The sequence below is a fragment of the Xyrauchen texanus genome, chromosome 50 (assembly GCF_025860055.1).
Source record: "Xyrauchen texanus isolate HMW12.3.18 chromosome 50, RBS_HiC_50CHRs, whole genome shotgun sequence".
In the NCBI taxonomy this organism is placed as follows: Eukaryota; Metazoa; Chordata; class Actinopteri; order Cypriniformes; family Catostomidae; genus Xyrauchen; species Xyrauchen texanus.
The window spans coordinates 17,239,486-17,251,928 of NC_068325.1; the positions used below are offsets into that span (position 1 = coordinate 17,239,486).

At 39.2% G+C, this 12,443-nt stretch overlaps 1 protein-coding gene across 1 annotated transcript in view; it reads right to left on the bottom strand.

Moving 5' to 3' along the window:
* The window catches only part of sh3bp4a (SH3-domain binding protein 4a), a 55,513-nt gene that overhangs the window by 16,478 nt on the left and 26,592 nt on the right, over window positions 1-12,443 (bottom strand). The window contains exons 2-3 of the mRNA XM_052123808.1: window positions 6,142-6,332; window positions 3,615-5,998 (exon numbers count right to left, since the gene is read on the bottom strand). Coding sequence (XP_051979768.1) covers window positions 3,615-5,998; window positions 6,142-6,262 — 2,505 coding nt within the window. The 5' untranslated portion in view covers window positions 6,263-6,332. The remainder of the gene's footprint in view (window positions 1-3,614; window positions 5,999-6,141; window positions 6,333-12,443) is intronic.

Sequence of the window (12,443 nt, forward strand, 5' to 3'; positions counted from 1 at the left end):
GGAAACAAGACAATTGCAGATTATGAAGATAATTTTTAAAGTGTGTATTTAAGCTACAACATGATCACACTGGAAGTTGGCATGTTTTTTCCTAGAGTTCCAGTACCCTAGGATCGGCCACATTATCAGTCAGCAACATGGAAGTTCCAGGTTCGGATCACGAGTTGAAACCAGGAAGTAACTGCATTAGGATAATCAGTGCCTTGCACGATTCAAGGTTGCATTTTCCCTTTTAACATTACATTTTGATGGTTAGATTTAGGTTTGTGGTTTGGGTTGGAGGGTGCAGTTTATAAAATATGCATGCCTCTTTACTGTATAACAGCCTGGAAAATTTACCACACACATGCCCGTACGTCAAACAGCACTTTTAGCTTTGGCCACTGGGGGGAGTGTTATTTCAATAAGCAGACAATTTTAGCAAAAAAAAGAAAAAAAAAAAAAAGTCAACCAACTGTTTCCGATTTCACTGAGAAATCAGTCTGTAGACTATGCCCATTTGTATGTGCATAGAAAGCTAACTGTAAGAAAACATACTGAGACAGCACACAAAATTGCTTAAATCACAATTCTGAGGCATATTAGCTTAAAATACTTCTATAATTCTTCAATCTTATTGTCTGAACATCTCAAAATGTCACCAGGCTGAGAAGCATTAGGCATAATTACCAAACACACAGAGACAAATGGCTAAATAAATGGCATAAGAGAGGCAAGGAAAGGGTATGCGTCCATCAGGGACCAAAGGCTGTAATTTCAAAATCGATTAACTACTACAGAAGACAACCAGCTATCCTCTGACATCAGGGCTTGGGAATAATAGCCACATCTCCATTTGATAAATGTCTTGGCTCTTGAAGCACGATTGGGAAACAATGATGAAGCTTCCTTTGAGCCAACAGCAATATCCAGATACACTCTCCAAGAGATGCGAATGATTGCTGAGGTATTGTGCCCTGTAACAGATACTTACCGCCCACAAGTCTTGAATAATTTAGCTTTGAACAAAAGCTCTGTCTGTTGTGGAGGGGAAGATAAAACAAAGATTCCTGCCAGGAATATATCACATTTACATTTAGAAGAACAGGAAATATCTAAATCGATAAAGGCAGCATTTCCAAAAGTAGCTATCTGGCTGAAAATAATACCGCCTAAGCTGGTAAGATGGTTTTAGCTGGTCTTTCAGCCTGGTCCACTGGCTGGTTTTAGGGGATTTTGGGCAATTCTCCACAGGAGAAACTGAAACTTCAACCATACTAGCTTGCCCAGGATGGGAGACCTTCTTAAACCAGCTAAAATCTCTTTAAACCGCCAGGAAATCTGACTGGTTTAAGCAGTTTGTTTTACAACAGGGAAACTATTCAGAAAACCATGCATCAGTATCGTCTCTCCAAGATAAGAAGCTAAAGCTAACACTTTTCTCATAGATAAGCCTGAAATTAGTATTTTCCCTCTCTCGCGCTCCACATCCTGAGTATCTGATAACACATATATGTCTCCATTCACTGTCTCCTTAGATCTGCAAGCTCTGAGCTGAGCTGACAACCGGTTTTGAATGGGATATATCGGTCAATGCTAGAGGAATGAATACAGAAGTTAGAAATGTTCAGGCTAAGGCTAAGTTCCAAACATTCCCTTCATTTTACCACTAGTTTGAACTCTGTTCTTGTCCAATATTGTGTTTAAACTGTGTAGATTGAAAAGACAGCTAGTGCATTAGCAACATTGGACATCCTGTGCCCAGTGATAAAAAAATAAATAAAATACAGGCACAATCTTACTTTCACTCAGAATGTGAGCTAGCATAGCAGGGTTTCAGCTGCTGTTTTTCACAGCAGTATAGATAAGAAAGGCAGCACAGAGTAGCCAAGTGCACCCTCATCAGAATTAGCCCTTAGCATTAAAAAGAGAAAGGCAGATAAGGTGGACTGCATAAAATAGGTTTAAATCAAGCGTTATGTGGCCACACTTACAATAACTACAAGAATGGTATGTCTTTACAGCTGCTTCGTACAGTTAGACTGCTTTGTGAAATGATAAACGCACTGGAATAAAGCAACGCTAATTCCTCATGTCATTTTTCATTGACACATACGTATCTATGCACTATATATTATTTATATGCTTCTTCAATGTCCAGTGAAGTTAAATGAGAAATAAGAGTGTAAAACATCACAATATATCCCAGTTTTGAATCCCAATAGTATCCCAGCAGAATCACAATATTATATCACAACCTAGATAACAACAAAATATCATATTACCAGGGGCCTGATGTATAAACGTCGAGATATGTGTGTGGAAAATTGTGTATGCACCTTTCAATGGCAATTTTGTGCGTACGCAATTTTCCATGCACATATAAGGATTTTACAAAAAAACAACTAAATATGTAAATATGTGCGCACCGTACGGACACTCTTGATTGTGCGTACGCACTTTTTACTGGTGTGTGTGTGTGTGTGTGTGTGAACTGACGACTCCAGCTGGACAAATAATTAACTGAACAGACTTTAATTAGAGTTGATTATAAACTCAGATTTTCATTTAATTCACAGTAAGAATAAAAAAAGTATGTAGTTAAGCACTTGAAACAGATGTAATCATAATTAAGCCAATAGTAGGCTAAATAATTTGTATGTAACTCATTGAAAAGGCATTCAAATATAAGCTGTAAAAGGGAAATATTGGTTTGGGATGTGCTACATTTGGAGAACATTTCCATGTCCTCATATACTAGAAGGGACATACAGTAACTCAAAATGACAGCAAAGATTTCTTAGTATTATCTGTTATTATCTGTATTTTCTGTTCTATTGCAATCATATAGTGAGATAAATACAGCATTTGAATAAAGATTATCTGTAATGTGATATGCACACTTGACTTTGATGTGAAATGGCTCAGTTAAATGGATAGTAGCTAAAAGACTGACATTGCTGGACACATTCAGTAGTCGAACAGATCATTGGAGAGACATGTCTCTTGAAGCTGATTCCAGTACTACATTTTTAACATCTCAAAACCATTAAAACGATTTAAAAGGTTTCCTGAGAAGCAAAATTGCTTAGGTTAGATTTATGTCTGCAGAGATAAAACATTTTGCCATGGGATATTCAAGATATATTCTTGAAATAATGTTTCGTCATGGTGCAGCATCTAACCTTTGGGCTCATGTGACATTTACAGTCTTATCTCTTATAATACGGTTTCTCGTACCGTTAAACGCAGTAATCACCTGTCTGGATGGTGAAATGCATATGGTAATTGTTTGCAGATGAGGATATGCATTGTAAAAACAGGCCTTGTACACTCCATATATGGTTATTTTGGGGAAAAGATGGGGTGGAGAACGAATCACGTGCATGTACGCACAATCTTCCTCTAGCTGGTATTTATTAAGGGAACTATGCGCAGGTTCTGGCGTACGCAAGTTTTTTTTTTTTTTGTGCTTACACAAAATCTGACTTTTGTGCTTACACACACTTTTAGGAAGAAATCTAAGCAGAGTGTTATACATAAGGCCCCAGGTCCCTACTGATTCCACTACTATCGCAAATATAGTAAGTTCACAAAATATGCAATTTGAACAAACCCACAGACAGAGAGCTTACCATCATTAGTTCCTTCTGGAAAGATTTTTTGTCCTTAGTCTCCATGTTAAGGCAATCTTCTTTCAGTTTCTCAAGCACAGAGGCAACTCTTTCTGGTTCACTGTCCAGTTCTGCCCGGCAGAAATACGTCAAAGGAAGATTCCCATAGCCCAAAGAATCAGCAAATGCTCGCCAGTTACCCAGATTTTCCATAAGTATTATCCTCACAGAGGCGTAAATGTATGTGAGGAATTTGCAGGGCTTTAGGATTTGCTCCATTAGCATTGTGGTTGTAAGATCTGGCCCACAGAAGTATATGGGTTTAACCTTTCCCAAGACCAGCACATTTTTGACATGTACAAGCCCAGTCTTTCCCTGATAATATCCAATGTACCACTCTTTGGTCCATAGTTGTCCTTTAAGTTTGATCTTCTCCTCGCTGAGTAAGGCAATAATATCCCCTTTCTTATATTCCAGCAAGTACTGATTCTTGGTTTGCCTGATTACGGTTTTTATCAGTTTGCCAAATTTCAGGTTAGTGATGCAGCGCTCCTGAAACTGCGGGTATTTGGTGGTGATGGCCAAAGGAGACAAAATGATTTTATCGACTTCCTTCTTCTTCAGGAACCTCCTCTGGCAATTGTTCCGCATCCCTGTTTTAGGGGGCGGCTGTGGTGTCTGAACGCAAAATTGCGCAAGGATGCAGTCCTGATCGTCTTTTACCTGGACACGTAAAGTGAAGTCAGAAATCTCATCTGCATTCCGAGACGTAATCATGTAAATGAGCCTGCTCACCTTGCCCAATTTTACCTGAAACCCACGGAAAATCCTAGCCTGCTCATTTGCCTTGACCTCATAGTTTGACATGTTGGAGTACATGCCTATCTGCAAGTCCTGAGGTCTGCCAAGTACAAACTGGTGCTTCCCCCACAGTTGTAGGGCAACAGGAGGGGCAGACTTAGCTTGTTTCCCAGCCTCACTGACAAGTAGAGTCTTGGGGGCACAGTCATGCCCAAAAATTGCAACCACAGTCTTAAAAGACGGATGAATGTGCTTGGGCCCATAGAGCCCCAATGTAACTTTCTTTACCATCTGATCCCAAACTGTTGAATTGAAGGACACATGCTGAGTCTGGACGACAACTGCTACATACATGCATGGCTCCAGATTGTCCAGCTGAACCTGAATCGTATCACCGTAAGTGTATGCTTGTGGAACTGGAGAATAAGGACCCTCTTTACAATCACTTCTCACACACAAAACCACAGCAATTTGACTATCTGTCCTAATCGCCACCGACACCTTCATCTCTAAGGTTATGAATGATTTTATCTCCATGTTACTTAGTTTGATTTCAATGACAGGACTGACAGTGGAACATCTGTCATTGTTAAGCTCCAAGGGAGGATCTAGCAAAGCTTTCATGGAGATTTGCTGAGTGTCACCAACTGCAACATGGCCTTCGGGAACATGAATACTGATATTAGTATCTGGAAGTTGGACTGCTCCTCCACAATTGTCCAAATTGCAGACAATGTTGGCCTCTACTGGTTGTGTTTGACCCCAACCTGGGTTCTGCCCCAGGGACTCCAGGTCATGACAAGAACGAGCCAACTTCCGGTGGTTTAGCCACGCCGTCCTGAAGTCCTCTCTGTTTTGAAACTGCTCAGGTGAGGGAGCCTTAAGTCCAGTGAAAAACCCTGATGAAGGCAACTGAGGATTTGACTGAGCTTGTAAGATTGACAACTCTGACAAACTATAAGACCTCTTGCTCCGAAAAAAGGCATTGTCCTTGTGAAACATCTGCAAGGCTTCAAGATCAGGGCTGGTGGATGTGCCATCAAAGGCACTTTTGCTGTACCCTTTTGAGATGCTGTAGCTGCTTGTTGTGTTGTTGGAGATGGGGGAAGAAGGCGCAAATGAGTCAAAGAAAAGTAAATCCAAACTGTTGCATTGGTTTGCCTTCTCGTTGCTGTTCTGATCAAGAATGTCAACCATGGATCCATTTAGGAATGGGTTGGTTGAAGACAGCATGGAGAAGGGGTTGTTTTTGTCATAAGGCAGGGACGGCTTGAGGGACAAACCAGTCCACTCTCCCAGAAGCTCCAACTCTTTTGCTCCCTCCTCGGAGCAGTCCCCAAGATTGTCAATCATTCCACTGTCACTAAGAGAAGAGTTTCTGTAGTTGATTGGCTGAACGTATGTGGAGGGAATGTATCCCATCTCTCTGTTGTCGTGGGCGTACCACCATTCCCCACCAGACGTGTCCAGCACATACAGATGATCACCTTTGCAGAACTTTAGAGTGGTAAAACTGGATGGACAGTAATCCTTTATGGCAACTACTTCCCGTGCAGTCCCGAAAGTATTCGAGGGAGCCAAACGCAAGGCACTGGGAGAAGGCACTGCAAGGAAAGACCATAACGGAAGTTAAGAATTACTGATTCGTCATATACATGCCAAATAAAATGTTCTCTTATAGGGATAGTTCACCCAAAAATAAAAATTCTGCCTTCCGAACAAGAAGAAAGCAGTGCAATAAACTGACCTTTGACATCTACAAGACTCGCCTCGGTCACGCCCTCATCAATGTCGATGAGGGTGCCCTCTGATTTACATCTCGGGAGCACATTGTTGTTGTTTGTTACTCTTATCCTGTGGGCGGCCATCTTGTCCCTTGCACTGGTTACCCTATTTAACCATGGCTCCAAGAAGTATTAGACATTTTTCCATTGTTTTCTTGTGGAGGAAACAAAAAAGAACAGGCACAATCTTGATTAGCATTGCGATTATCAACAAAAGCCTGATGCATTGAGTATGAGACAAGCTGCAATTAGATAAATTGGATCACTAAGACAAAACTCTTCAGAGAGATAGCAGCAAGAGATTAGAGGGGTATATCTAAGTGAAAAACTGGGGCAAGATGTAATTCCAAATGTATTGCAGGTGATTAAAAAGAGCTTGAGTTGATTACATTTAATCTTGGCAGATGTTTATTGCTGCCTTCAAGTGCACCTGGGAAGCTCAATCCTCAGATTTAGGCATAAGTTCCTACATGTCACATATTCAAGTTTGGATCAAACTATGGAAGAAGCCAAACTTACACAAATAGTCAATGAATGGTATCAAAAACTATTTTTCTGTTGTAACAGTGAAAAAACATGAGTGAATAATCCTGCATCACTGATACACAATATGCATGGTATCTAAGAAAAAAATGTAAGAATTTTCTTTAAAAAAAACCTTGAAGGGTGAGTTATTAGTTAACTGTCAAATACAACAAATTACTATTATTATTAAATGAAAGTACAGAAGTTTAAATAATTTAGCAAAATGATTGCTTCCCATCATCTTTCATGTTGTCCCTTCCAACGTCCAATCGAAACTACGTGTATCATCTAGAATTCTGTCTTTCCCACTTGTTAATATGACTTTGCTTGGTCATTCATGTGCTCGGAAACCCCTAATTACGATATTTCCGAATACACTTGAAGGCACATATGCACTGGTGTTTGCTTGTAGGAGTTAGAAACTGCTAGTTTAGGAGTCAAACAAATGCTATTATTAAATATTGGTGAATTCTGTTTGAAACATATTTTATGCCTTGGTATCAATGTTGCTCTTTGTAAATATCAATAAATACTGTCATTTTGCAAGGTTTCACTAAGGGAACATATATAACTAAGAAGAGGACAGTAAAGGAAGTTACTTCAGATAGGAAATCAATATTATATAAACACCCATAAGAATGTAATGCCATCTCCTAAAATGGTCATCTGTGCTTATCTTTGACTTTGACTTAACCCTCCTATGGTATTCAAATTTGGCACCTCCTTTGATATTCTCTGTCATTTTGACTGGAAGGTTTAGATGCATAACCCTTTTTTGATGATGATAATAATAACAATTTTCACCTGAAGTAAAAAATAAATAATAGTATGCATTTCTTTTGGGATTTCATGCTATTTTTATCTTAATTACATGTACATTTCTAAATGTTACCATTAATTTGCATATACTATTAAGCAATTCGATTTTTTTATCAAATTACAAATTCAGTACCTACATGCTGTAAATTGAAACTTATTTGAAATATGAGAATCTGACATAAATTAAAAGGCAGATTTCTGCCATCAGGCTAACAAAATATAAATAACATGACTTGAAAATCATGTCATGCCAGTAGATTGCTGTAGCCACCTATGGTTTATATTTTATCACAAGATATGCATTTGTATATATATATTTAGACAATATCAAACAATTATTTGGATTATTTAAAATGGATTTGAAGTGTAGTTTATGTGATTATGCTTGTCATCAAAGACACAGAATAAGCATTTTTCTACCAATAATATACCATTATATAAATGATATATTATTTTATGTTTTACTACAAATATATGTAAAACATTAAAATGTATTAACTCAAAGTAAATGCATAAGAGTAAACATTTAGCAATTTCAAACTTCCTGTAGTAAAAATGTATTTTACAAACACGTGTGTATGTGTGTGAGTGTGTCAAATTGCTGTCATGAGCTGGAAAACAACAAATTACTTGTAATGCAAACAATGACCAAAAGATAGCTGTATAGCTCCACATATTCTGTTTGTCTGTTTGAGTTCTGCATTGTGAGTGTGTTATCGTCTCAACCCTTCATTTATGAGAGTGTGTGTTTAGCATTGTGACTGATTTATGGTTTTATTTTACAAATATAAAACAAAAGCAATGTGTTAAAAATTAGGGCTGTCACTCGATTACAATTTTCAATCGAATGAATTACATGGTGTCCCGATTAATTAATCATGATTCGCATTTAAATCGCATATACAAATATTTGCTGAGAAAGCCCCTTATATAACAATAACTCAATATATAATGATTATACATATTTATATCAATATATAATGATTATACATGGTTTGGATCGTATAACCATGTTCAATCGTTTTATTCACCCATTCTCAAATACCTATTAGGGCTCACCACGCGTCTGCGTAATGGTACAGAGGGCAATTTGGTTTGCTCACTGTATGATATGTTGCAACGCTCAATATAAGGAAGTGGTTTCGCATAACGTGTGTGTGCTTTGAAGAGGAAAGGGGCTCTTTTTTTCAGAATGTGTGTCAAATTTTCGTGCATTTGCAATGAGCGCTGTATTCTTTTTTGCACTTATTACATTTTTTATTGAATTTATTTGAGTGCAAGAAACAGAAACAGCATTATGAACAATATTGTGAAAAACAACATTCCCTTCCCAACAGTAGTGGGGAGATGAGGAACAGTGTTTTGTGGTCTCCAATTGAGCCATTTATTTATTTATTTTTTTGGAGCTGACCTAGAGGGAACCGCAGGGCTCTGCTTTCCGCTTCGAAGGGTTGTGCCCATCAGGAGCACTTTTGCTGCATGTGCTGACATGCAGGTGCCAGTGAGGCAGCAAGTATGGGGCTTTTAGTCGAGTGCTGTCTCAAATCAGAGCGAGGGCCAAAAGGCTGTGATATACTCCTTTTGGGCATAAAGTGTCTCATAGCCTGTGACTGCTGCTGAGTTGCGATGTAACTCAACAAACTTATTCACAGAGCTGCCAAAGAGGCCGGCTGAAGACACTGGAGCGGCTTTTTCCTTATCACTCATTTCTGTGAGGGTCAGCCATATATGACAATCCAGAACTGTCAGGTTGGCCACGGACTTGCCAATAGCCAGCACGGTGAGCGATAAATCTTTAGTGGTGCGGAGCTCTTTGAATGTCTCTGGATTGAAGCCATGCTCGTCCATTTGCTTGAAGAGCTTGGCTTGAAATACCTGGAGCACCGCCATTGCCTGGAGTACTGATTCAGCTTCTCCTGCTGCCGAGTAAGCTTTTCCTACCAGTGTGGACGTTGGTCAGCACGGTTTGGAAGTATGTATGGGGCGTGATTTCCATGGCCTGTTACTCACTGGCCAGAGGAGTGCCGCTACCGCCTACTAATTGGGCATACATCCCCCCCGTGATCCACATTAAAGAGGATGGTGAAAAGGGCACGAATCAGGACTTCGATAGTTCGTTATGAACTTCTGGGAAGAATGGGGCAGATTTGTGGGATGCTGCCATTTCACTGCATCCGGACTGCAGGAACCATTCATCTAGGTGAGACTGTTCAGGTTCCTCTGAGGGAGACCACTTAAAGTGAAGCTCTTCGACCACTCTTGTAAGGACGCCGAGCATCTCCCTGTCAGTGGCGAGTGCATGTTCCTCTCCCTCGCTGGGGGGAGAGGCAGCAGCATCATCCACTGACCACTCTCCTGATGCAGCGAGAAACATGACTTCATCATTATCATCTCCAGCCTCAGAATTGCTGTACAAGACAAGGCTGCCTGCTCTTTCAGAGAGTTTGTGCCAGTCTTGCACATAGTGTTTCAGAAAACATGCGCTTCGTAGAGATCGAGAGGCTCACGGGCACGTGCTGCTATGAGGACCTCACGGCCCCGCTGTGCTTCCTGATTATGTGAGCAAAGCATCTTGAGACTCATGTCCTCACAGTGAGGACAGTCTGTCTCCATGAGAGCTGACTCTGCATGGGTGCGGGTCAGACAGTAAATGCAGCTCTCATGCTGATCTGACGTGGGATGTGCCTCTCGCACAAAGAACACTTACGGAACGACATCTTTAAAAAGATGCGAACACGTAAATGACTCTTTTGATCTATAAATTAATACATCACACAATATACAATTGCTTTGTAAGGATACACAAACCCTGCCGAAGTCCTATGGGGGAATCAGGATGCCGAGGCGCCTTCACTAGAAAAGCGTCACATGGCGAGGCGGTGTGATATTCGCCGGAGCACTGCGGGGGAGCAGAAAGTCTTCCTGTGAAGATTCCACCAACTGACTCGTGTATATTGACGTCGAAGGTAGAGAGCTTCTAGACAAGAGATGATCTCGGTCTTAAAGTAAGAAGTTCTGAGTAAATGGTGTTAGTGCACCCGTTTTTCTAGCGGACAGTTTCACGCCAAAACAGGCGGGGCTGAAACACCATAGCCAACATTAGAATATTGCAGTTATTGTAGAGAGGTTTCAACTAGGTCATGTAAAAAGGCACTCCCATATGTGTTACTTTACATGTCGAGTGTACTGAGTCGTAAGTGAACCATTTTTATTACATCTTAAAAATGTATACCATAGGAGGGTTAAAACAATTTGTCTGATTTAAATGAAAATTGGAAGGGGTCTTCAACATCATGTCCTGAGGGTACGTAAGAGGTTTTGAGACAGTGCCACATAGTGATCAAACTGCTTAGTCAATTTAAACACCTTTAATACTTAATCTTAATTTAATAATTTTATATGGTGAAAGTAGGATTACATGGTCAGTAACTTTTCAGGAGAAACTACAATAATTTAATTCAGCATAAAAAGTCACGTAGGTTTAAATACTCATAATGAAGACATACTGTATGTAGCAAAATAACATAGTATGCACATTCCATTTTTATGGCGAGTTCCATTACTGGAAAGAAATGGATAAAAAGATTCTTATGCAAAAGTCAAATACAACAAAGAATATAAATGGTAGCTATACTGGGAATTACACTCCACTGGGTAATACACAGTGAATTTATAAAGCTGATTTCAGAGTGAAAAATGTCTTAAATTACTGCTAGTGCATTTGATTTCCTAGGTTCTGAAAAACAAAAAAGGACACCTTGAACTAGAAATCACATGCATATATGCTGCAGCAGGGGTTCCATCAATTAAACAAACTAAAAACACCTGCTGAGTGAAGAAAATTAATAAATACCATCCTTAAGTGAACATTTTATTTTTTGTGACAGCATGGTTCCAGTTTAACAACATCAATGAACAAAAACATTTCTCATTCGGGAATTCCTGCTGTGCTATATGCACAATTATAAATGTTTGCACCTTGTTGTGGATTAGAGGTGATATTTATTTTTTTCTGATGATTTATGGAATCTTAAGGTGACCAACAGTTTGCCTTGAGGGGGAGGAAACTGAACTTTCCACGCATGATAGCTTCAACTTCTGTCTGAGACGATGAGAGCTAATAGCCTGCACTTGACATAACAGACATGCATTACAACACAGAGATGAAAAACAAGCTATAATTAACTAAATAATCAAGCAAGTATGAAATTAATATAAAACAAGGCCAAAAGGGGCAACGTTACTCTGAGTAGGTTAGCTAATAATAATTGTATTCCTGTGGCACAAATTACCTCAGAAATTGAAATTATGAATGAAATTTGTGTTCCACAGAACAGAATAAAGTAAAACAGGTTTGGAACATGCAAGTAAATCATGACAGAATTTCCATTTTTGGGCGAACTCTCTTTTTAAACGTATATTGTTGTTTTATACAAAAGTAACTTCTAGTCATGTGAATGAAATGGAAAAAGCTTTGTGGTTTAAATTTAGTTCACACTGAAAAGTACTCGGTCACTTTAGAACAAACTCTTGACTATTACATTAAACATTGACTACCGTAGTTCTTTGGCTCTGTGGAGGTTGAAAGATATTACAAATAAAATATCCATGAAGGGATAAGAGTCTTGGAGGGAAGTCTTTTCATCTGTGTTATTAAAGGGCTTAATGAAACCTTCAAAGGAGGTAAGCATCTTTGGCATGTATTTTTAAGAACCTTTCACACAAAAGACTTGCCATAAGATTCATTCCCATCTAAACCCCCTTTGAATGTCCATTTCTTTTTATCTACTAATAGATGGTGTGAAGTAGGTCAGCAATACCATTTGGATTTTTATAAGTTTCCATCAGTATCATTTTTCCACTTAACTTATTTTGAAATCAGTTCACTGTTTTGCTCAGGAATTTGGTTTTAAAAATGTAC